Source organism: Candida orthopsilosis, assembly GCF_000315875.1.
Source record: "Candida orthopsilosis Co 90-125, chromosome 6 draft sequence".
Taxonomy (NCBI): Eukaryota; Fungi; Ascomycota; class Pichiomycetes; order Serinales; family Debaryomycetaceae; genus Lodderomyces; species Lodderomyces orthopsilosis.
The window spans coordinates 956,569-979,277 of NC_018300.1; the positions used below are offsets into that span (position 1 = coordinate 956,569).

Genomic DNA, 22,709 nt, shown 5'->3' on the forward strand with positions numbered 1-22,709 from the left:
GACCACTAAGAGTGAATGCAGTATGTGTATTGTTCTGTTGGTTTTGTTTAACTTTTTTTTTCCTCTCTCGTTTTAAATAAAGCCACAATAGCAATAAGACCAAAAGTGGGTGAAGCTCTGCATATGACGGTTTTTGTAATACTTTCAATATAAGAGCAACAACATTAAAATGTTAATAAGTCCGCTTATATTGCAAACATTTCATAAACAAAAAATACACAGGCAAACTTTTGACAAGATATTGGACATATGGACACATACAGTGACAGTACATATTGAGACCTTATGCAATTTTCCTCGGCTATACTACGTATTATTTTGTGTTTGGCTGCGAAAAAAACAGGCAAGCAAAAAATGAACTTATATTTTTTTGGGTCCTTTCCAGTAGGGAAATGTCATATGTCAAAATTAGAAAATTGTCACGACATTGAGTAAATATATGAATACAAAATAATCTTAACAAACGTTTCTTCTTCTTGTGTACAGGAACAATATTATATTGTAATAATTGTAATTCTTTTTCCTATTATTCCCCTCCAATGTATAATTTTGTGTCATTCCACGGGTAAACATAATTTTTATTTCTCTTCCAGATTAGAGATTTTGTTGTCATGGCAACCATACCGCAAGGGTTACAAAAGCTAAAGCTATACATCGTTTTTACACAAGTACACTACTTCTATATCGGAAAGATTATATGTGGACTTGTGTATCTTTTAAAAACAGCTGAGAAACTAGAAAAAATCGTAACTTAAGAGATGGGAAACTGTAATGATCTGTTTCACAAAAACCTCAAAAGATAGGCTTGATATTGTTTTTCTTATTGCTTAGGTGGGGGATCCTTTCGCAAATGAGCAGCATTGAATGGCAATTTGGAAGTCGCAACAAAACCCAGAGTTTAAACTCTTTTTAGGAAAGTGTACAATTGAGTAGTACTCTCAAGTTATGTTCTGTATCATATCTTTAGACCTCTTGTTTCAAGAAAGTTATTGCTTGGAAAGAAATATCTATTAAAGCATTCATTTACAATTAGTTTTTCCTTTATAAACAATGCCAAATTGTTTCGACACTTTTTAGTGAATATAGACTTCAAGATTAACCGAATCACTTCTATTCCTAAATAAGGTTTTGTAAACCTGTTAGAGAAGAAATATTTTGAACACTCTCGGCTTAATTCTGTCCTTGAGAAGTACCTCCATCATACTCTATAGGTATCAATTTCCTAAACATTAAATAATTGCGCAACACAATCATATCAATCTAACCTAGTTCTACAATCTGAAATATTTTGGATCTAACCATTAAATGCAAGCTCGTTTAGTATATGCTTACGTTTTCATGCAAAGTCTTATCTACGAGGCGGTTACAATAAGGTTATGAACCTTGTGGGGTTGTCCCTAAGGCGTCAAAATACATCCCTAGTATAATCAGGGCACCGTGCTTTTTTTTCTATTATTTATAATTGTACTCAGCTAACCAGCTATTTTCTCCTTCAGGGACTTCGACATAGGCAGTGGGATTGCATTAAATCAAGAGACTTACTTGTATCGCTATGTTTTCATTTTTTGGAGAGCTTCTCACCAGCACTTTATGATCCAAATGTTCCTTTTTTATTTATGGATTCAAATGTGGCCTTCGTCAACGAGAAGGTGACTACAGGTCACTGATCTCTTATAAGTCTTTACATGCCTCAATTGTTATTTTTGAAACATTACACAAAAGTACGAACATTTATCCGAGGTTACGGGCACCCAATAATTTAACGAATCTCTCTCCCACAATTTACCCAATTCCTCTATTATTTATACATCTATAGCCTTGAAATTGAACGGTTCATAAGCATAACCTTCACCTTCAAAGAATTTGGACATCGCCTCAACCCAATGAAGTCTCAATGAATGCAACATGGCAGAAGTACCTTCCATAAGAACCAAAATACATACAGTCAACAGAAACCACATGGCAAAAAGAACCACTGTTGCAATAATTCCAACAGCACCAGTTTTACCAAATGCATTTTGAATGGTCATAGACCACAAAACTGTAGATAATTGTGCATGGGCTAATGAGAGTGCCCACAATCTCAAATATGAGGCTGTATGACTAACACAATTTAAACAAAATTCAATAGTGTGAATTACTTGATGAATTACAATGTCACCGAAGTTGAATTCTCCATGGTCATCCCCATGGGCTGCAGCTGAATGGAACATTGGCTCGATATCATTGGGAAACCTGAATTCATCATCAGTTTCTGGCTCTTCATCGGTTGGGTCATTATTTAGTTCGTGTTCCAATTCCAATGCCGCTTCTTCTTCATGCAACATAATAGAGTGATTTCTTTGCGAATGTAAGTCCGAGTATCCTAGTCTTATTGCTTTGTCATTTTGTCTCTTCAACGTCAATGGTTTATAAATCAACAACCATGGTACACAAATAAGTGCAATAAGAACCAAAACCACTTGAATAAACTTTTGACCAGGATACAATTGTTCTTCAACCGTTCCTGGTGATAAAAACATATTGATCAACATATTCAATAACCCAGGTGGTTGTCTACCACTACCCAACCAATCAACTGACCACTTGTACACGATAGTTAACGCCAAATAACCAAAAATACTAGTCATGAAAAGAAAACCAGGTATAAAATTTCCAATTATATCAACTCTTCTTTTGAAGTATAGGTAGTTTACTAAACTGAACATCAACGAGTAGTTCATATGGACATATCCCATCAAAACCGATAGTTTCATCTTGTAAGAGTTTGTAAATAAAAGGTTGTTTTCTGTACCGTGCCATGCCCAGTCGAGACCAATTGGATACGTTTTTCCTTTCACCTTTGTTGCTATTAATGTTCCGCCCTTTTGAGGATCATAGTTATCGGGAAATACATACTCCCAGCCAGACTCAAATATAGCCATTGATTTGGAAAAGATATCATTGTAGATGAAACCTGTATACATGGAAAAAACACCCATCAATAGGATAATGTATCTTCCATTGAAAGCCATTTCGAAAATCTCATCCTTGTTACGCATGGCACCAAAGGAAACTTCATTAATGATCAAGTATATCGCCATCAACAATACAATAAACCCATGACCCAAATCACCAAACATGATAGCAAACATAAAGGGGAATGTTATAATAGTTGCCAAACCGGGGTTAACTTCCTCATAAGTGGCAATTCCATAAGCATCAATAATCAGTTGAAATGCGGCGGTAAACTTGTTTGTTTTGTGATACGTAGGAGGGGTTCTGTTGGTGGTTAATTTGTTCACCACTGCAATCAACGATCCGGCCTCTTCACTACTGTCGTCTAATTCTATACCCGAAATATCATGATCACTTTCATCGATAACAAATGTATCAGTTTCCGCATCAACAGATATATCTAGGGAGTCGTTGGATTGAGCGGAGGATCTACGATCACGTCTGGTCTTTTCATTTACCAATTTCCTCAATGCTCCTCGTATTTTTTCAAAATCAACAGATGGAATCCACCCTTCTCCAACTAAGCACCTTCTTGTACTATCTTCATCAAATTTGTTCAAGGTTTCATACACCAACTTCTCTCGTTGTACAATATATGAATAATCAGGATAAAGTTCTTGAAAAACCTTCAATTCTGTGATTAATTGATCTTTGGTGCTATCAACCACATTTGTCAATTCTTCAATACGATCGTTTATCTCATCCAATGTCGCTCTTCTTGCTTCAGAGTTTCCCGACGCATTGTCAAAAATGATACCATCCAAGGATTGTATAATCTTTCGCACTCTTGATCGTAAAACATCACCATGAATAAAGATGATAAACACATTTTTATAAACCATTTCGGTAGATTTATCATTCACAGGAAACTCCTCGTCAATGGGGATATCATGGAAATATAAATTGCCTCGCAAAAGTCTCCACAATATATTCCGCAAAACTGGTACCTTGTCTCTCGCAATTGTTCCAGCAATTGAGTTGAAATTTGACTCTTCCCAGTTATGAACTTCCATTCCCAATTCCAAAGTGTTATTCTGATGGGTGTTTAAAAGTGCAATTTCACTGTCGAGCTCAGTATCGTCAGGATCCCCAAAATGTTCATGTTCGTTATCCACCAAGAATGACCTGTGGAAGTTGTTTAGAATATTTATAACATATCTGTTCTCAATGTATTTTAATTTTTGACTATCCAAGTTTCCATATGAATGATTCAAGTGCTTGATCCTTTCATGATAATCACTCAATTTCGCCTTGAACTGGTCCATTTCTGACGTCGATGACATGGGCCTCATATCTGCTCTTAAATTCACATGCAAATCCCCTGATATAGTACCCAACTTGTCCATTATTGATCGAAGGGATGCCAACTGAGTGAACATTGTATCAATAGATTTCAACTCATTGATAAAAGTCCGTTGGAACGGGGTGAGTTTAGAGTTCAAATCCCGAAATTGAACTGCTCCTAAATCACCCAACATCCCCACCATTTCTCTCGCCAATTCTATTGTTACATAAAATTGAACCAACGTCATAGGCGCAGATCGAAATATTGCCTCGTTGGATTCATTCAAAGCCGATCTTGATTCTGTTAGTCTTATAGGTGCCATGTCTGTGAAAAAATCTTGACAAGGACTATTCAAATAATATTGTCCTTAATCTGTGATATATATACTAGCCACTAAGCTAAACTCTGCAATTGCCTTGTTGAAAATAAAAATCACGGCAATTAAGTTTGTCAAAGTTCGGTTTCCTGATTTTTTTCTATTCACTCAACAAAAAAGTACATACCCGGAATTGGATTACGTATCCAGTATTGGATTTTTTTCTTAATTACTTGGCTTCAAAGAGCACAGATCCCACACTTTTTCAGTGACCACACTATCAACGATAACACTTAGTCAGACTCTCATAACGAGTGGTATCTTATTGCAATTATGAGAGGAATTTCACTACTTCGGTACTTGATAGTTTTCTTTTTGAAAGACACTATAGCGGCTGGCTCACCGGAGGTAAATGAATATGAAAGCGCTATATCACAACTACATCAGATTGAAGCCAGTCATCAAAAAGAGTTCGTGTATTCCGCAGATAACATAGAAGACAATCTACGGATACCGGCATATGATCCAGTAAAGAGGCAATACAAACAGAAGAAGCACAGATTACAAACACCCCCACAACTAACGAATGATGTGATTCCACTACTAAAAATTGCAGCATCAAAGAATAATTCAAAAGCGCTAATAACATTGGGTGACTTGTACTTATTTGGGAATTTCTCTTTGCCAACCGATTATCAAAAGGCAAAAGACTATTATGAAAAAGCAGTGGCTGTTTGGCCAGATGCCCATGCATATTTTATGTTGGGATTCATTCATTCGACAGGGCTTTTTGGCGAGTTCCCTGTTGATCAAAAACGTGCCAACTTGTTTTACCAAGTAGCGGCAGAAAACGGAGATATGAACGCATTGCAAGTTGTTGCCTATAGGAATTTGAAAGGAGTAGGAGTACCGTCCAATTGTGAGTTGGCATTACCGTATTATTCAAAACTACTGAAGATTGGACATGATCGAGAAAGTGATACCATTACTCATATTGACTACAATATCAGAGTCTCTGATTTCAATGGGGGCCTATTTGGCGAAAAATTAAGTGAAACGACATCCTCTATTGAATTACCGTCAAGGATGTTTGCCGAGTATAGGACGAAGATTGAAGAGCAAAAATTGAATGCAAATGACCATGTGTACGCAACTTATTATTACAATGGTCTCGAGTACTTAAAGGGAGATTACTTTAGTGAAAGAGATTTACCAAGAGCTTTCCGAGAATTTCAAAAATGTGTGACTTTAGGTGAAGAACTTTTCGGTTCCAGGAGATATACAAATGTTGACAGGCTAGACCGAGTATTTTTAAGCTCTTGCCAAGTTAACCTAGGACGCATGTATTTGGAAGGCTTGTTTGTCGAAAAAGATGCGCTGAAAGCACAACAACTATTTCAAACGTCTTTGAAGCTCGAAGTCACACCAGAAGCCCTCACTCACCTTGGATTCATTGAAGAGCATGGACTTGTAGGTGAAGCAAATCAAACCAAAGCAATAGAGTACTACACCACTGCATCTAACCAAAAAAGTCGTTCAGGCTCTAAAAATTTGGCAAAGTTGTTAATGAACATGAACGGCACAGATTTTGTTGAGTCTAATGAGCAAAGAGCTCTAATTTACAAGCATATGCTACAAGCAGCATACTATGGAAGCACAGAAGCGTTGTACTATGTAGGAACATTTTTTGAATCAGGGTTGTCACAGTTAGTGGACCCAGAAGAACAAGTAACTTGCCCAAAAATTGCTCTATATTACAGGGAATTCATAAAAAGACTTACTTCGTTCTATGCACCTCATTTAAAGTATGCTTTTGAAGAGCTTGCAAGTGGGAATTTTGAAAATGCCCTAGTTGGATACCTGATTGCTGCAGAACAGGGCTTTGAGCAAGCTCAGGTTTCAGCGGCTTACTTGTTGTACCAGTTACAACCATACTATACTAGAGAAGAGACGAAAACGTTTACTTCAGACAGATTGAGTTTGGCAGTGCAATATCTCGACAGAGCATCGAAACAAGACAATGTAGATGCCACAATTCTTTTAGGGGACATATTCAAGGGACAAGACCAACATGCACAAATTGAACCTGATTATGAAAGGGCATTCAATTACTATAGAATTGCAGCAGATAGACATTCGTCGCATGGCGCTTTCAAGTTAGCTGAGATGTATGAGTACGGTTTAGGCACTGAGAACCGTTCAGTAGACTATTTTTTGGCCAAAAGATACTACGATCAAAGCTTACAATACAAGGAAAAATCTGATTTAGATCACAGAACGATACATTTGAAACCGACATACAGTAGTGCACACATAAACTGGGCTCTTTTGCGTTTAAGATTCAAGCATCTTTTCAACAAAGGCGGAGCCAATAACCGGATGGAAGATCAAGCAAACGGCTGGTTCAGTGCTTTGAAGTCATTAGGAACAAAGACAGCTAGCGAACAACAGACGACCCAACAAAGGGAGTCATTAGCTAAAGCGGACTCGCATCATTACGGCACTTCCTACGACACTGAATTTGTGGAAAATTATGATATTGGTGACTACTTGGTTATCTCATTGACCTTCATGTTCTTTCTTGTATTCTTTGTCCAAAATATTATCCGACAAGTGAGACGGATGCGGAATGGAAATCAAGAGAGACGCGAGCAGGATGAAGTAAGAGATGGAGCCCGCTGGAATGGAAATCAGTTCCACTTTAGAAGAGGTAATTTTGAGTTTCACTTCTTTGCAATATGAGGATGTAAATAACTATTTAGTAATATCATCAATAATATTTCTAATAACAGGATTATTTTTGCTAACACGAGCTTTTTGCAATCTTTTCTGTATTGGGGAGCTATTCTCCGATTGTGGTAAATCGTATATCATATCAGCGTCTTTAGGTAGTGAGTAATACCAACCTTTCAGCTCCAAAAAGTCAATAAAGGTTTTCGTAGTGTCGTTTGTAGATAAAGTGGACCGTGACCCAAGAATTACCAACTTGGATTTAGCTCTAGTCACTGCCACATTTAGACGTCGCCACTCTTTTAGAAGATCACCAGCATTTTTCTCGTTGTTGGAACGTACCAAAGAGATAATGATGCATTGTTTATCTCTGCCTTGATACTGGTCTGCAGTAAGTATCTCTAAGTCTGTTCTTGATGACAAATTTCGTTTCAAAAGTTCAAGTTGAGAGCGGTAAAAGGACATCACACCTATTTGAGACTCATCCACACCAGCGGTGACAAATGCCTTGACAATTTGCTGGATCAAAGTTGCTTCTCTTGAGTTACGTACGGCTTCCCCAAAGACAGTTTCATATGCTGGCACGGTATCATGATCAAGAAACAATACTTTTCGATGTTTATCAAACACAAGATCCATCCATTGGTGTCTTTTTGGCACCTCCGGCAAAAAGAAACTGGTAACTGCCTCCGGATAAGGGACATCCATACATTGATTGGCAACTGATGGTGATCCACACTTCAATTTATTTTCATAGACTAAAATATTGGAAACTTGCATTATGTCCTCACACATTCTGTACTGCTCTGTTAATTCACTCACTGCTGGGGGATGTGCTTCTGCAAGTATCTTGAATAAAGATTGCGATAGCCCGTATTTAACTTCAGCATTTTGATGGAGAACCAAGGGAGGCAACTGATAGTGATCCCCCACTAATATGAACTTTTTAGCAAGACTTATTGGTCCCAAATTGATTGGTACGGTGATTTGCGAAGCCTCGTCGACTATACAGTAATCAAACTCTTGTCGCAAATTGAAACAAGAGTCAGTGATTCCCAAACAGGTGGTTGCCACAATATTCGGTAATTCATAGGTTTCCCTGTATTGAGAACGTGATTTGATGGGTTCAGCATAATCAGGAATATATTTGTGTAGCGACTTGTGAACTCGTAGGGGATACCCTATTCTTAAAAACTTGAATTTTTTGTTATCACCCATCTTCTCCACGATTTTCAAAAGAATGTTATCAACAGCTGAATTTGTGTAAGATGTAAGCAAGACAGTTTTCCCCTCTTCCACAATTCTTCGTACCATTTCCACAATGATGGTACTTTTTCCTGTCCCAGGCATACCAAGAATAAGTGCATAGTTTTCCGCAGAAAAGACTTTATTTAGGGCCATCGTTTGACAGTGATTGAACTCAGATTCGAGTGTGTACGGTTCATTGTTATTCGAGAACTTTGGAGCTTTCAAGTCAACTAGTAAATCACGAAGTTCCGCCAGCGAATCAGGCAAAAATATCCTCAAGACGTTGTATCGAGCTAGACCCATGCCATAAAACATCTCATCCTTATCGATGATGAACCTTTTGTTTCCTGATGCTTGAGGTTTCCCACGTCCGTGGATTAAACTCTCCATGATTTGATTGTTTTTTTGATTGAAGGTTTTCATTTTCATATCGTATGTGACTATTCTTCGTCTAGTGCTCAATGTGATCTTTGAAGGTAATATTGATTTGATTACACCCGTAGCAATAGCAAAGTGCCCCTCCTCGTCGCTAATCAAAACCCTGTCATTGATAGTAAGTTTTGAAGACAACATATTGAAAGATGCATCAGCTTGGTCTTTTGCAAAAGTGTACAAAAATTGCTTTGCTTGGGATTTGTCTCCATGGGCACTGGCAATGTAAAATATCAGACTTTCATCCTCATTGGAATCAATGATCCTCAAATTATTCAAGCTTGTTCCGTGTTCTTCACGTAGCAGGTTAGGTAAAGTCCACAAATGTTTAAGCGATTTGCTCATGATATTCTCTTCTTTCGAAATTAGTGTATCCCAATATCTGAAGTACTCTTTATATTTTAAGTTTGCTAAATGATAAGTCATCAATTCGTAATCATCTTCATCAATACCTGAGTTTTCCTTGGTACCATCCTCAGACAAATAATTAATAGTCATGCAGCCAGCAACAACCTCACATCTTTCGCAACTTGAGCGCCTCAAAATATCAGGTAATGTACGACCAGATCTAAGGTGCTGAGAAACACGATTCCTCAAATTAATCAATGAGCGCAAATCTGAAACACGTATTTGACACCTCTTGGTGACACCTTCCCTTGTGTACACAAGGATAAACGAGTCTATATCCATGTCATACCGATCCTTGAAAAGAAGGGCGTACAAAGATGCTTGAGCACTGTGACTTATGTGTTCTCGACCGGTTTTGATCTCCATCGGTAATAGGTATTTCCCATTTACAGCCTTGTTCAGTAGGTTAGCAATGATGGTGGCATCTATCATACCTTTCAATCCAAAAACAGGAGATCTTATTTCTTCTTCTATATCTAATATATCATCGACGGCGAACGAAATCTGATCTCGTTCCAGAGAATCATCAATCTTTGGTCTTGATTTTGAGTCTTTTTTGTAATAACTTTCAAACCACTCTTGCAAATACGGTAGATGTTTTTCAACCTCTTGGTCAACATCTTCCATGCCTTTGTCAATAGTGCATAAGGTTAACAAATATTGTTCTTTCAAATCATTAAATATCTCACGCATAAATTGAAGATCCCATGTCTCAGCCACCATACACTCTTGAAATATGTAGTGCACCATCTCTCCGACAATTATAGGAATGGAAGTTGTTCCAGGGAATTTGTATCGTGATACCAAAACAGTCTTTCGAGGACAGTTCACTTGCTGTGCAATCTTCGTGGCCGTAATTAAGATGTCGGGATTCAAGACAAGCAAATTATGTGTATCATCAATCAAGTTTGGGTTTCTTTCATCAGTGTTTATAACATGAATTATATCATTTACCAGAAAATCGAGCTCACAATACTCTCCTCTTAGAATGAGTCTAGACTTTTGCTTATCAGCATTGGTAACTTCTAGTATGTTTTGCTTAGTACCGTTGACTCCGTACACCTGCTCTGTGCAACTGAGAATTTTGAACCTTCGTAACATCGACCTTCCGTAAGCAATATCAGTGAACTCCTCTTCTTTTTCGACGCATTCGCCTTTCCTTATCAAAAGTTTCTCAAATTTTTCCATACCCTCTTTGAACGACTTTGTAAAGACAGAGTTCTTTATGTCTCCACCATTCAAAAGATTCACCAACTCGGGGTCTGTTTCATCTGAGAATGGGTCTTCTGAAATGTCAGCCTTTGGAGAGGATTTCAAGTCCTCGGATTTGATGTACTGTTTGCTCTTTGAAGGCGATGAGTCAACACTTGAGCGCTTATCCCCAGAAGGGTCCTGATTTGCCAAAAAAATTTCATGTTGTGATAACATTTTCAAAATTTCTTCATCTTCGGAAAAGGGATCATTCGATTGTAGTGTTTCATCATAGGTTTTTCCTGTTGGTGACAGCTTAATGTTGAAAGATTTAGGTGTTTCATCTTTGGTGTCACCACTATTTAGCTTGCTAATCCAACTACTCAACGTTCCTTGAACTAATCCAGAATACAGACTTTTGTCCACACTTTCAACACCGGTTGACTTTGTTCTTTGTAAAGCAGATACCCTCGTAGACTCATTCTTGAACTTGCTAACTCGGTTGCTCAAGTCAGAATGCGTCTTTGATAATTTGGGTGAAATTGATGCGACATTATAGAAATCTGCTCCATACTTTGATAGCACTTCAGTAGTCCCACCTGCCGATTCTGTTTTCACATGCTTAATGCTTTTCAAAGGGGATGAAGAGTATTGTACTCCTTGCTTTAAAGCATTTAGTTTGCTCTCCTCACGATGGTTCGATTTTGAATCAGGACTATCTCTCCAACGTACTCCATCAAAACTATCATCGGAATTATCAGTGGCGACTTGCACTTCAATGTGTTTTTTAGCTTTACGCTTAGGACTATACTCTGAGATATGTGCATAACCATCGGCTTCTCTGACAGGTTGAATTTGAGATCGTAGTGTGTTTGTATCTATCGGCTTGATCATTTGAGTATGATTTTCTGCTTCTGATGTTAGTTTGTTCACAGGTTTGAAAAAATACGACTGCTTTTTCGGCCTTTTGAGAGGCTTTATGGACTCTGTGTCATTAGAATTTGATTTCATATTAGCATTATTTGGTTCCTGTTGTTCTTCATAGTTCTTATTTCGTGTCATATAGACGTGATGAAGAGGAAGTTAATGTTTTGCTTTGATTTGATTTTTGCAGACGAGTAGCGCGTATTAATAGAGCAAAGAGTGTTTGCACCCACAATTACTTTGTACGGCTTGAGGCAATACTACTTTGCACTTCACTCACATCCAACACAGTTGGGGTCTTACAATAACAAAGCAAATCCTGATTCTCGAGATATTATTTGTGTTATTCTAAGGTTGTTTACTGTATTCTTTTGTACGCAAAGAGTAAATCAGGTCAGAGATGTTGCAGAATCCCATGAGTGGAAAAGAAGAGCCGGTTCTCTATCAATGCAACATAATCCCATAACCTCAAAGGATGAACTTTTTACCTTTTCTCATAGGAGACATTTTTAGTCTCAGGAAAGTCGGATTGTATTGCTTAATAAGTCAAAAAAAAAAGTCCCTGTAAACTACCAATCAGCTTAATAGAAAAGTTTCTATTCACCTATAGTTTCTCGTGGTTATGGGCTGAGTCCAGTGAAATGAAAAGAGTAGTCCCATTCTCTATACTCCACTCAAACTAAGTCTTTCAACAATATGCCTTTGGTAAAGGTAATAAAGTGGAGACACAAAAACAACAGACAAAAGAACAAATTCAAAATCTTTTTCTCATCTCAAAAATTTTTCAAAACTTCTACTCACAGTGAACGAACCAAAATCCAGTTCTTGTTAGTTACCACCACTTTTTTTCAACTACCTTACATATACACACGCCACACCAACCCATTTACAGATGGCTTACGTTTTAACGGAAACAGCAGCAGGTTATGCGCTTTTGAAGGCTTCTGATAAGAAGATACACAAATCTTCTTCTTTGATTGAAGACTTGAACTCTTTGCAAAAAGTTGCAGACCAATTCAAAGTCCATCGTTTTGAAAAGTTCCAAAGTGCAGCAAATGCCTTAGAAGAAGCCAACTCCATTATGGAGGGAAAAGTTTCTGACAGCTTGAAGAAATTGTTAGAAGATGCCAAATCAGACAAGAAAGCTACTTTGATAGTATCCGAAACAAAATTGGGTAATTCCATCAATAAATTGGGGTTAAACTTCCAAGTTGTGTCCGATGCAGCCTCATTGGATTTACACAGAGCAATCAAGGAATTCTTACCAGAATTATTGCCGGGATTGGATAACTCAGCCCTCAACCAGATGTCATTGGGTTTAGCACACTCTATTGGTCGTCATAAGCTTAAGTTCTCAGCAGACAAAGTTGACACTATGATTATACAAGCTATTGCATTATTGGACGATTTGGATAAAGAGTTGAACACATACGCTATGAGATGTAAGGAATGGTACGGATGGCATTTCCCAGAATTGGCAAAAATTGTCACAGACTCAGTTGCATTTGCTAGAATCATTTTGACCATGGGTGTTAGATCCAATGCTGCTGAAACAGAATTGTCTGAAATTTTACCTGAGGAAATTGAAGAACAAGTCAAAACAGCCGCCGAAGTTTCTATGGGTACTGAAATCACAGAAAATGATTTGGAGAATATTAAGGCATTGGCCGAGCAAATTGTTGATTTTGCTGCATACAGAGAACAATTATCAAATTATTTAAGCTCGAGAATGAGAGCCATTGCACCAAACTTGACTGCCATGGTTGGGGAATTAGTTGGTGCTAGATTAATTGCACATGCCGGATCCTTGACCTCATTGGCTAAAGCTCCAGCATCTACTGTACAAATTTTGGGAGCAGAGAAAGCCTTGTTCAGAGCATTAAAGACTAAACACGATACACCAAAGTACGGTATAATATATCATGCCTCATTGGTCGGCCAAGCTAGTGGTAAAAACAAAGGAAGAATTGCCAGAGTTTTGGCTGCTAAAGCTGCTATTTCTTTGAGATACGATTGCTTCGATGAAGAAAGAGATGACTCTGAGAATTTTGGTTTGGAAAACAGAGCCAAGGTCGAAGGAAGGTTGAGTCAATTGGAAGGAAGGGATATGAGAACTACTTCTAAGGTTAGCAGACAGCAACCAAAGATTGATATTACCGAAGCCAGGGCATATAATGCCGATGCCGATGCACCAGTAAGCGCTGCCCAAGACTCTGATGATGAATCTGAAACAGAGGAAGTTGATGAAAAAGTTGAGGCAAAAGAGAAGAAATCAAAGAAAGAAAAGCGAAGTTGTTAAGAGAAGAAAGAAAAGAAAGAAAAGAAGGAGAAGAAAGATAAAAAGGAAAAGAAAGATAAAAAGAGAAAGAGAGATGAAGACAGCGAAGAGAAACAATCAAAGAAGGAGAAGAAATCGAAAAAATCTAAAAAAGATTAGATTTGTTTTAGAAGGTGTTGTGTATATTAATTTCAAGCTTAAAGGGAATCATCATTGTAGATACAAACTACATTCAGTCCAACTCTTGATCATCATGTAAGTCTAAATCAAATGGTACGTCTCTCGAACGCCCTTGGTTTCTTTCATTCGTGGCATTGCTGGAGTTTCCAGCCTCTGTTGCCAGAGAATTCTGTGTCCGACTATCCGCTTGCTGTCCGTTTTCTGTACGATTTGCATTATCACCACCTTGACTATCGTTGTTACTATTTGAAGCCTCGACTCCATTGACAAACATGGCTCCGTTTCCATCACCCTGAGTAAATCTTTCAAAAGTGCTTAATATACCAGGACTTAAAACATTGCGAAGTGCGTCAGGTAATATATTTGTAAAATTTGGCCGTTCGTTGGGTCTAGGTGATCGATTTGCATTCTCATTCGAAGTAGTGTTTGTAGGGTTATTAAGATGCCCAGAACCAGCATCGTTGCCCAGGGCTCCTCTTGCTGGTGGAGGTTGTTGTACATTTTGCTCTCCGGTTCTCAAGCCTCCTTCGGTGATATCCCCTATCATGTCTCTGAGACTACTAAGTGGCCATGCTTCAGAGTTCATGGGACCGAACACTTGTACTTCTGGACTTCTTGCCCTGTCTCCAGCACCACGATCACGCTCCAAGTTCACATGAGGTGGTCTCTCTATTTGTGTTACAGTGGCCGTCTCCATCCCGTTCCTCGCAAGCATGTTCTGCGACACTTCGGGGGTTAATATACTTGGACGACTTTCATTGAGTCTTTGTGAAAGATCTCTCAAAGACGAGTCACGATAAACAGGCATATACGTAAAGCAATCACGATCGTCTTCGGGCCCAACAGCTCTTAATCGGGCGAGCAACTTCCTTACATCACTAATGATGTTTTTGATTTTCTCTTCCGGAACGTTTTGTTGGTATGCTCTCTTTTCAGTCAATGCAATAGCTGAACTCAATCTTTTGATAAACTGGGGCAAAATGGTTTTTAACCTCAAGGCTCTATATTCATCCACAATAGCTCCACTTTTGGGAAAATTGTTAGGCAATACCTCCCCAATAGAGGACTTCAAAGCAATGTTGTAACATTCCAAAGCAAGCAACCCATTCCCCATATACAAATGACAATAGCCCAATTGGGTCCAAGCTGGAGTAAATGCACGGTCTAAGAAAATCGCAGTATTCAAATCGTCTATAGCTTCAGGGACACAGTTGAGACCAATAAACGCAATGGCTCTGTTGGTGTAGATCTGTGATTCATCAGCATATGTAAATGGCGGAGCTAGTAACAAGGCTTCAGTGTAGACTTTTATTGCTTGAGCAAAGCTTTGAAATGACATTAAGTTATTACCCCTTTCTCGTAGTTCGTTTAGCAAGTTCTCGGTTGATTGACTTGCTTCATTCAAGCCGGATGCTAAGACATTTAAACTTGACAATAGTTTTGTTCGGAAGGTTTCAATAAATTTTTGATACGGAACATCACCTCTATTGTATCTATCGAAAACACTGAGAATGTAATCAAGGTATAACTCACATCCTTTTACACGGCTTTTAAGCGCTTTCACATATTGTAACGCGTACACAAGCAAATCCTTTGAGATTCCTTCCCCAGTTATTTGAAGGCACAAATTCTCTTCCAAAACTTGCAAAAGTAATTCGTACAACTTGGTTTGTGTTTTTTTGCTGGAATGTTCCAGTTCATGGAATACGTAGCCTTTGCTAACCTCTTCGACCAACTCAATCGTGGACAACCGTGGAAAACTGAAATCGCCAGGATGTTGATTATTCAATATGCGATCAATTAGCGTTATGGTTGAATTATTATGGAACTCTTCTATATTGGAGGCCCTGACGTCTTCTTCTCTATCTGCAGTAGATGATTTGGACAAGGTGAATCCAATCAAAATGTGGAAAGCTTGTCCGAGATACAGTTTGTCAACTTCTTTTCCTCCATCAAACACGAATGTCCCAGCTTTGACATCATGCATAGTACGCTCAAAGAACACACGAAATCCTTGTCCCAAAAAGTAGTCAACGGCATATGTGTTTATATTATCAAAGTTTGATTCCCTCATCTTGTGGACGTGATAACTATGGCAACCAGATCTGAATTCTGAGTGTGATCCTCTTTTTTCTTTATTCTTTACATATGCAACTTAATTCGTGCACGTGATTATTGAAGATGATTTTGATATGGAGTCTTTTACTCGTCCTTACTTATCTATAAAGTATCTATAATCATCATTACTTTTGACGAACGGCAGCCGCTGCTGCGCGAGCAAAGTTAGTGGCTTGATTGGTGGATGGTGTTGACTGCAATGATGGCAGACTAGACACTTTACGTTTGATTTCCTTTTTCTTAGGCTTTTTTCCACTACCTTTTTTACTCTTAATATCGTTCGTCTTTTTCGCTGCCGGGCGTGAAGATGCTCCATTGATGGCCATAGTTGCGGACGCAGGTACCCCATTAGTCTTAGTCTCCAGTGTAGTTGCGTCACTTATGGCCATGGGTTCCACAGGGGAAGCTGTGGAGGTTTCTCGTGCAATTAATAAACAATCAATCCAGCCGTGCTCTTTTCCAATAGACGCGTCATGACCAGCCTTGTCTAGTACCCTGACGATTTCCGGCTCCAGATTCTTGTTGGCAAGTTGTTGAAGAAAATATAAGTCTCCATTTTCCTTAACAACTTCGATGATCAAATAACCCAAATGATCATCATTTAACCCTTCCTCATCATTTTCAAATTCATAATCGTACATAAAATAATCACCGCCATTATTAGCTTTCAAGTCTACTAACATAACTTCTAAAGTTGAATCGACAAGGAATATTCTAGCCATGTTGGTGACAAAAGTGAGGACCAATTTAGAACCTTCTTGTAAGTGGTGCGCATGTTCGGTGACAATCCTCTCCAACACGGCATCGTCAAGAGTGTCGTAGCTTAATGACAAGGATGATTTTCGAAGCCGCATTCTCTTTAAAAGATCCATTTTGAGAATTTTCTCGTTAGGTGCAAGTAAACTAGACACTTCATGTAACTTGAGCACCGTTTGTTTTTGATTAGGTTTATTGGCAGACTTGGGCTTTTCTGGAGGTGGGTTAGCTTTTTGTGTAGTGATTGGTTTGGTCTGTGTATTGTTTCGTTTTGCAAATGCAGCAGCAGCAGCAGCAGCATCAGGAGATGTTTTGGGGATCTCGGGAGCATATGGAGTGAGTCTTTCTGTGATACCTGGTGCATTCGGTTTGCTAGTTGAATTCGATTTTGGTGACTGAGAGGATGCCTCTGGGACAGTAGTTGTTATAGTAGCCGGTTGCATATTTTGAAAAGCCGTATTGGCTCTGATATTTGGCTTTCCCTGAACATGAGCTTTGGGTTGCGGCAGCTGATTTTGAGGAGGTCGAGTTGAATATTGACTAGGTACTGGTTGCTGCGGTGGTGATACAATTGGTGGACGTATGCTATTGGTAGGTCCTTTAAAAACAGGTTGATTCACCTGCGTAAGAGGCGCTGCATGTTGAGCATCACGTCTTTTTTGTGGCAGAACATTTGGTAAATACTGAGGGGCTAGCTCGCCATTGGAATTTTGTGAAGTATTCTTTCGTATGCCTGTGGGGGGTTTGAAACTTTTCTTCGCTCCAAACGTTGGCAAGAAACCGAGATCAGATCTATTAATTTGAGATTGTAATTGGTGATAAGAACTGGATTTATTCATCTCTCTGTTAGCACCATTCTTGATTCTTGGCATTATCGATTGAGATAAGCTTTCTGTGCCGCTATGGCTTTCAAGCTTTGGTACTTTTCTGTGCCATATATACCGGGGGTCGTTCCAGTCAACTTCACTGAACCACTTGAAGGACATGATATCAGGAATAGTGGGTCTAGCTGAAGGATTCAGTACCAAGATTTTCTCTATTATTTCAGTAACCTCCTTAGAAATCAGTTTCGGTGACTTATATGAATAATCAAGATCGATAATTTTTTGAAATGTCAAATATTCAGTGTTGCCTTTGAATGGAGGTGAGCCATTGAAAAATTGATAAAGAATGCAGCCTATTGCCCAAATATCAGACTCAAATCCACATATGTTGTCTTTTAATAATTCTGGAGACACATACTCCGCAGTTCCGACAAAGGAGCCGAATCTTTCCCGAGATGTTTGGGCTGGTGTCTCAACCTCTGAGTTGAAGGACCTGTAATCTACCTTCTCTTCGTCCTCCTCGTTCTCCCCTAACAATTTGGCGGCTCCAAAATCAGTAATTTTTAAATTAAAGTCATGCCCCACTAAAATGTTTTCAGGCTTGAGATCTCTGTGTATGACTCCTTTCAGATGAATAAATTTGACTGCATCAATAATCTGACACATGTAAAACTTGGACACAGGTTCAGACAAAGATCCTAGTTTTCTTATTATTGATAAAAGCTCTCCATACTCTGCAAAATCCAACACGAAAAATAAACTTGATTCGTCCTGAAACGTGTAGTATAATTGTACAATTCCGGGATGTTGCTGGCCCAATCTGTGAAGTGTAGTTTTCTCGATATTCACATACTTGATTTTACCCTCTTTAACAATGTGTCTTTTGGACAATACTTTGATGGCATAAGTTTTCTTCAGTTGCTTATCCATTGCAGAGTACACTGTCGAATATGAACCTTCTCCAATCATTGCTCCAAACTGGTAATCACGAGCTGACTTCTTTTTAGGATTTGGCATTTGCGATTGTGGCATTGTTGACAGTGGTTGTTTCATTGCCGCGGGATTTGAGTTCAGTATATGAGACTGAGATAATTGTTTTCCCAAGTGGTTTGGCAGTTCGCTGCTGTATCCGTGTTGTATGCATGATTGACTCGGTTGAGCTTGTACATTTGGTCTATATGACATAGTTCATGCATCGATTATAATGGTGTTGGAATATGCCAGGTTTTTGGACTCTCGATTTGTGTTGTTGATCCGCCGGTTTTTTTTTTGCCTGCCTCATACGTTTTTAGAAATTTAGTTCAAAGCCTTGGATTAATTAACTGAAGGACAGCACTACACGAAAGAAAGCGTATACCAGGTAATAGACATTTGAAACGGGAGATTTAGAGGAACAGGCTATCCACAAAGCTCTGAGCATAAAATTATTATGAGAACTACGTCCAAAATACTACGATATGGATGGCGATATCAGACCCCCCATGCATCCTTGGTAAGGTCTTTTACGAGTACCACACTAAACCGACAAGCTCAAAGTCAGACAGATTTGGCTAAAATATTTGACGACCAAGCTTATTTCGACGCTTTCAACAATAGCTCTTCGTACAAGCTACCGTTTTCATTTTCAAAACAAGAGACCGGATTATTCAAAAATGAGTCGTTAACGAGTCCACTGGGGTTGATAAAGTTTTCAAAACAATCCTTGGAAGATGCAAAATTGTTAGTTGCGGAAATGTTGAACAATAAAACTGACAAAGGCAAAATAGATTACATAAAAAAACTAGATCAGTTGTCAGATACCCTTTGTCGTGTTATTGATGTTGCCGAGTTTATTAGAATAGTACATCCCAGTTCCAACTGGACTAATGCTGCGCAGCAAACGCACGAGATTCTTTTTGAATATATGAATCAACTAAATACCAATGTGGAGTTATATACAAATTTGATTGAGGTGCTTAATGATCAACTGATCACATCGCAATTGACGGAGGAGGAAATTAAAGTTGGCGAGTATTTGAAACAAGATTTTGAGAGATCAGGTATTCATATGGATCCCGAGACAAGAAATAATTTTGTTGCCATAACACAAGAAATCTCCTTACTTGGTTCTCATTTCAATAATGAGATCAACAATTTGGATTCACACTGGTGTGCAATTACAATGAAAGATTTTGAGTCTATTGAAAATCCTCAAATAAAACGAGAACTTCTCCTGTTTCAATCAAAATATAATGGTAAAAAATTTGGAAAAGAATATTATGTGCCCTTAGTCGCACGTCTCCCATACTCCATATTAACAAAGTGTAAATCTAGTGAGTTGAGGCGGAAAATATGGGTGGCGTTGCACAATGCATCCTCGGACCTGATCAGCATTCTTGATAGGTTTGTGTCTTACAGAGCATTGTTGTCAAAGATGTTGGGTTACAAGTCATATGCCCATTATCAGCTAGAGCACAAGATGGCAAAGTCACCAGAAAATGTCATGGCATTCTTGAAAAATATTCAACAGTCATTGAGGGACAGTTCAGTGTTGAATGAGTTGAAACTTTTGAATGAGTTCAGAGATGAGAAAGTAGAGTATAAAAATAATGATTCATTGATAGATAGTATCAAACCATGGGATCGAGATTTGTTACTTTCGAGAATGCAACGGGACAAGCAACAAGATATTGCGGTGCAGACAAAGATTTCAGAATACTTTTCAGTTGGTACTGTGATTGCGGGATTGAGCAAGTTGTTTGAAAGTTTATACAATGTGTCCTTTGTGTCTGAGGTCACACTTCCGGGAGAAGTATGGGAGAACAACAAGGTGAGAAAGTTGAAAGTTGTTGATAATGAGAACAGCAAGACTTTGGGTTACTTGTATCTTGATTTTTGGTCGCAAAAGGTTATGCCTTCACATTTTACTATTGTGTGCCTGAGAAGACTCCACTCCTGGGAAAATGAAGGTAAATATAGAAATACTGTGCAGCTCGATGGAGACTATCAACTTCCAATTGTATCGCTAGTTTGCAACTTCAGGGATAGCTTTCAAAAGGGTCCAACTTTACTCTCGTTAGATCAAGTTGATACAATTTTTCACGAAATGGGACATGCAATGCATTCCATGATTGGAAGAACAGAATTGCATAATTTGTCGGGAACTAGATGTGCCACGGACTTTGTTGAGATACCTTCGGTATTGATGGAATCATTCAGCAAAGATTTACGAGTTTTAACCAAAGTTGGCAGACATTATCAATCAGGCGAACCAATTCCTCAGGGTTTACTACAACAAGCACATCATGATAAGAATACCCTTCTGGCATGTGAAACTTTCATGCAAAGCAAGATGGCAACATTAGATCAAAAATTGCACAGCGCTGAAATGGTTGACAAGTTAGCCACCGGGTTAGATGAGGCTGATTCAACAGAGGTTTATCATTCGGTTGAGCTGGACCTTAAGGTATTCGCTGACATGTGGTCAACTTGGCATGGTAAGTTTCCACATCTATTTTCCTATGGAGCGGTGTACTATCTGTATTTACTTGATCGAGCCATTGCCGAAAAGCTTTGGCAAGGTTTGTTTGAAAAGAACCCATGGAGTAAAGAAGCTGGAACTAAATACAAAGATAGTGTTTTAAAGTGGGGTGGGACCAAAGATCCTTGGTTATGCCTTGCTGATGCATTGGATATTGAGGAGTTGAAGGAAGGTAATTCAAACGCCATGGAGTTGATTGGTAAAAATGCTAGTTTGTAAAGAGAATTTTGTATATAGAATGTATAGATTTGTATAATTAAAGACGGAGACTAAAGATCGAATGAGTTGAACACTAGTAGATACTTGATTGATCAAGCCATAGAGTATTTGAAGCTTGGAAATGAGGGGCCGCATATCAACTTACACATGAAAAGGGTATACTGCTTTAGATGAGGGGGGGTATTTCCCCTTTTATTGCCGTATATGAAGTTACATGGTGCTTGCATGACGTATGCTAACAAAGTATAATATTATTAATGCAGTGATGGCTTAGTTTGAACACACAAACGTTTCCATAAATTAGTTGATGATGTCGAAAACTACAAATAAACAACGTAAAACTTGGTAACACACCAGGACCTAGGAAAAGGAGTCCCCTTCAGCTTTTTTTGCATCAGTAATATCACGATAGATTGCAAATTGTTGTTCCAAATTTCACTCGGGGTTTTACTGAAAAGGCTGCAATGTAACTAAAGTGGAATTGGTACGGCATATCAAACTAATTTCTTTTCTTTCTGGTTGTTACACAAAGTGGGCGTTTTATGTCAAAATGCCTTATTGACAAAAAGAAAATTTTTATGCGCAATATTCGTAATGCCTTAAGAATCAAAATGCCTTCTAATTAACGATTGCTGTATTGTTATGTTCATATCTTATCCCAATCATAATCATTGGATTGACATATGAGAACAATAAACAATTATATAAAAGAGGAGATAAGCTTCAGCGTGAACCCTTTTATTTTTGTGTAATCAATGACCTGGCGTACCGAGTACACTCATAATGGTCAGGTAATTGACTGTTCTACTACCGACTTTGCAATTGAAGAAAGTGCAGACGATATGCTGAATAACTGGCCCCGTTTCTTGTTTAAAACTTCTGCTAGTCACCAGGGTGGAGCACATCATTGATCCACCTTTGATGGTGAGTTAACAAAAGAAAAAGGTAGCTTAATTAAAGTTTAGTATATTCGCTGGGTTCACTAGCTGGTCGCCGCTTACTACTTCTCTAAAAGTCAAATATTTTAAACCCGTGGTTACGCTATAGAGAAGATAAGCCTTATTCATGGATGGAATTAAGTTGATGAGTTATCAACGTTAGTACTTCTCGGTTACTCTTTATGTTGTCCGATGCCTCAATGGAAAGCCTGGAGTTTTGTTGCCCAATCAACATACTCCTTCAACTCATATCTTACGCTATCTGTTATCTACGAAGGCGTCGCGCTATTATTTGCTCACGATTCCCTTAACCAATACATTATTTTCCTAAAATTCACTCTTATC

The 22,709-nt window shown here is 38.5% G+C and overlaps 7 protein-coding genes across 7 annotated transcripts; 3 read left to right on the plus strand and 4 right to left on the minus strand. All coding sequences in view use genetic code 12, as the record gives it.

The window, feature by feature from the left end:
- Nucleotides 1–1,802: 1,802 nt before the first annotated feature.
- On the minus strand, nt 1,803–4,604 carry CORT_0F04430 (hypothetical protein; the record flags this gene model as incomplete). Its single annotated transcript, XM_003870746.1, has 1 exon — nt 1,803–4,604. The coding sequence occupies one exon, from the start codon at nt 4,602–4,604 to the stop codon at nt 1,803–1,805; it is 2,802 nt and encodes a 933-aa protein (XP_003870795.1).
- Nucleotides 4,605–4,931: 327 nt separating this feature from the next.
- CORT_0F04440 (Hrd3 protein) lies at nt 4,932–7,340 on the plus strand (the record flags this gene model as incomplete). The annotated part of the gene is made up of 1 exon (XM_003870747.1): nt 4,932–7,340. The coding sequence occupies one exon, from the start codon at nt 4,932–4,934 to the stop codon at nt 7,338–7,340; it is 2,409 nt and encodes an 802-aa protein (XP_003870796.1).
- Nucleotides 7,341–7,352: 12 nt separating this feature from the next.
- Nucleotides 7,353–11,669, minus strand: CORT_0F04450 (Dna2 protein; the record flags this gene model as incomplete). The annotated part of the gene is made up of 1 exon (XM_003870748.1): nt 7,353–11,669. The coding sequence occupies one exon, from the start codon at nt 11,667–11,669 to the stop codon at nt 7,353–7,355; it is 4,317 nt and encodes a 1,438-aa protein (XP_003870797.1).
- Nucleotides 11,670–12,423: 754 nt separating this feature from the next.
- On the plus strand, nt 12,424–13,830 carry CORT_0F04460 (Nop5 protein; the record flags this gene model as incomplete). The annotated part of the gene is made up of 1 exon (XM_003870749.1): nt 12,424–13,830. The coding sequence occupies one exon, from the start codon at nt 12,424–12,426 to the stop codon at nt 13,828–13,830; it is 1,407 nt and encodes a 468-aa protein (XP_003870798.1).
- A 211-nt stretch (nt 13,831–14,041) lies between these two features.
- Nucleotides 14,042–16,063, minus strand: CORT_0F04470 (hypothetical protein; the record flags this gene model as incomplete). Its single annotated transcript, XM_003870750.1, has 1 exon — nt 14,042–16,063. The coding sequence occupies one exon, from the start codon at nt 16,061–16,063 to the stop codon at nt 14,042–14,044; it is 2,022 nt and encodes a 673-aa protein (XP_003870799.1).
- Nucleotides 16,064–16,232: 169 nt separating this feature from the next.
- On the minus strand, nt 16,233–18,872 carry CORT_0F04480 (Pkh3 protein; the record flags this gene model as incomplete). Its single annotated transcript, XM_003870751.1, has 1 exon — nt 16,233–18,872. The coding sequence occupies one exon, from the start codon at nt 18,870–18,872 to the stop codon at nt 16,233–16,235; it is 2,640 nt and encodes an 879-aa protein (XP_003870800.1).
- A 244-nt stretch (nt 18,873–19,116) lies between these two features.
- CORT_0F04490 (Oct1 protein) lies at nt 19,117–21,426 on the plus strand (the record flags this gene model as incomplete). Its single annotated transcript, XM_003870752.1, has 1 exon — nt 19,117–21,426. One exon carries the CDS (start codon nt 19,117–19,119, stop codon nt 21,424–21,426), a length of 2,310 nt encoding a protein of 769 aa, XP_003870801.1.
- Nucleotides 21,427–22,709: the final 1,283 nt, after the last annotated feature.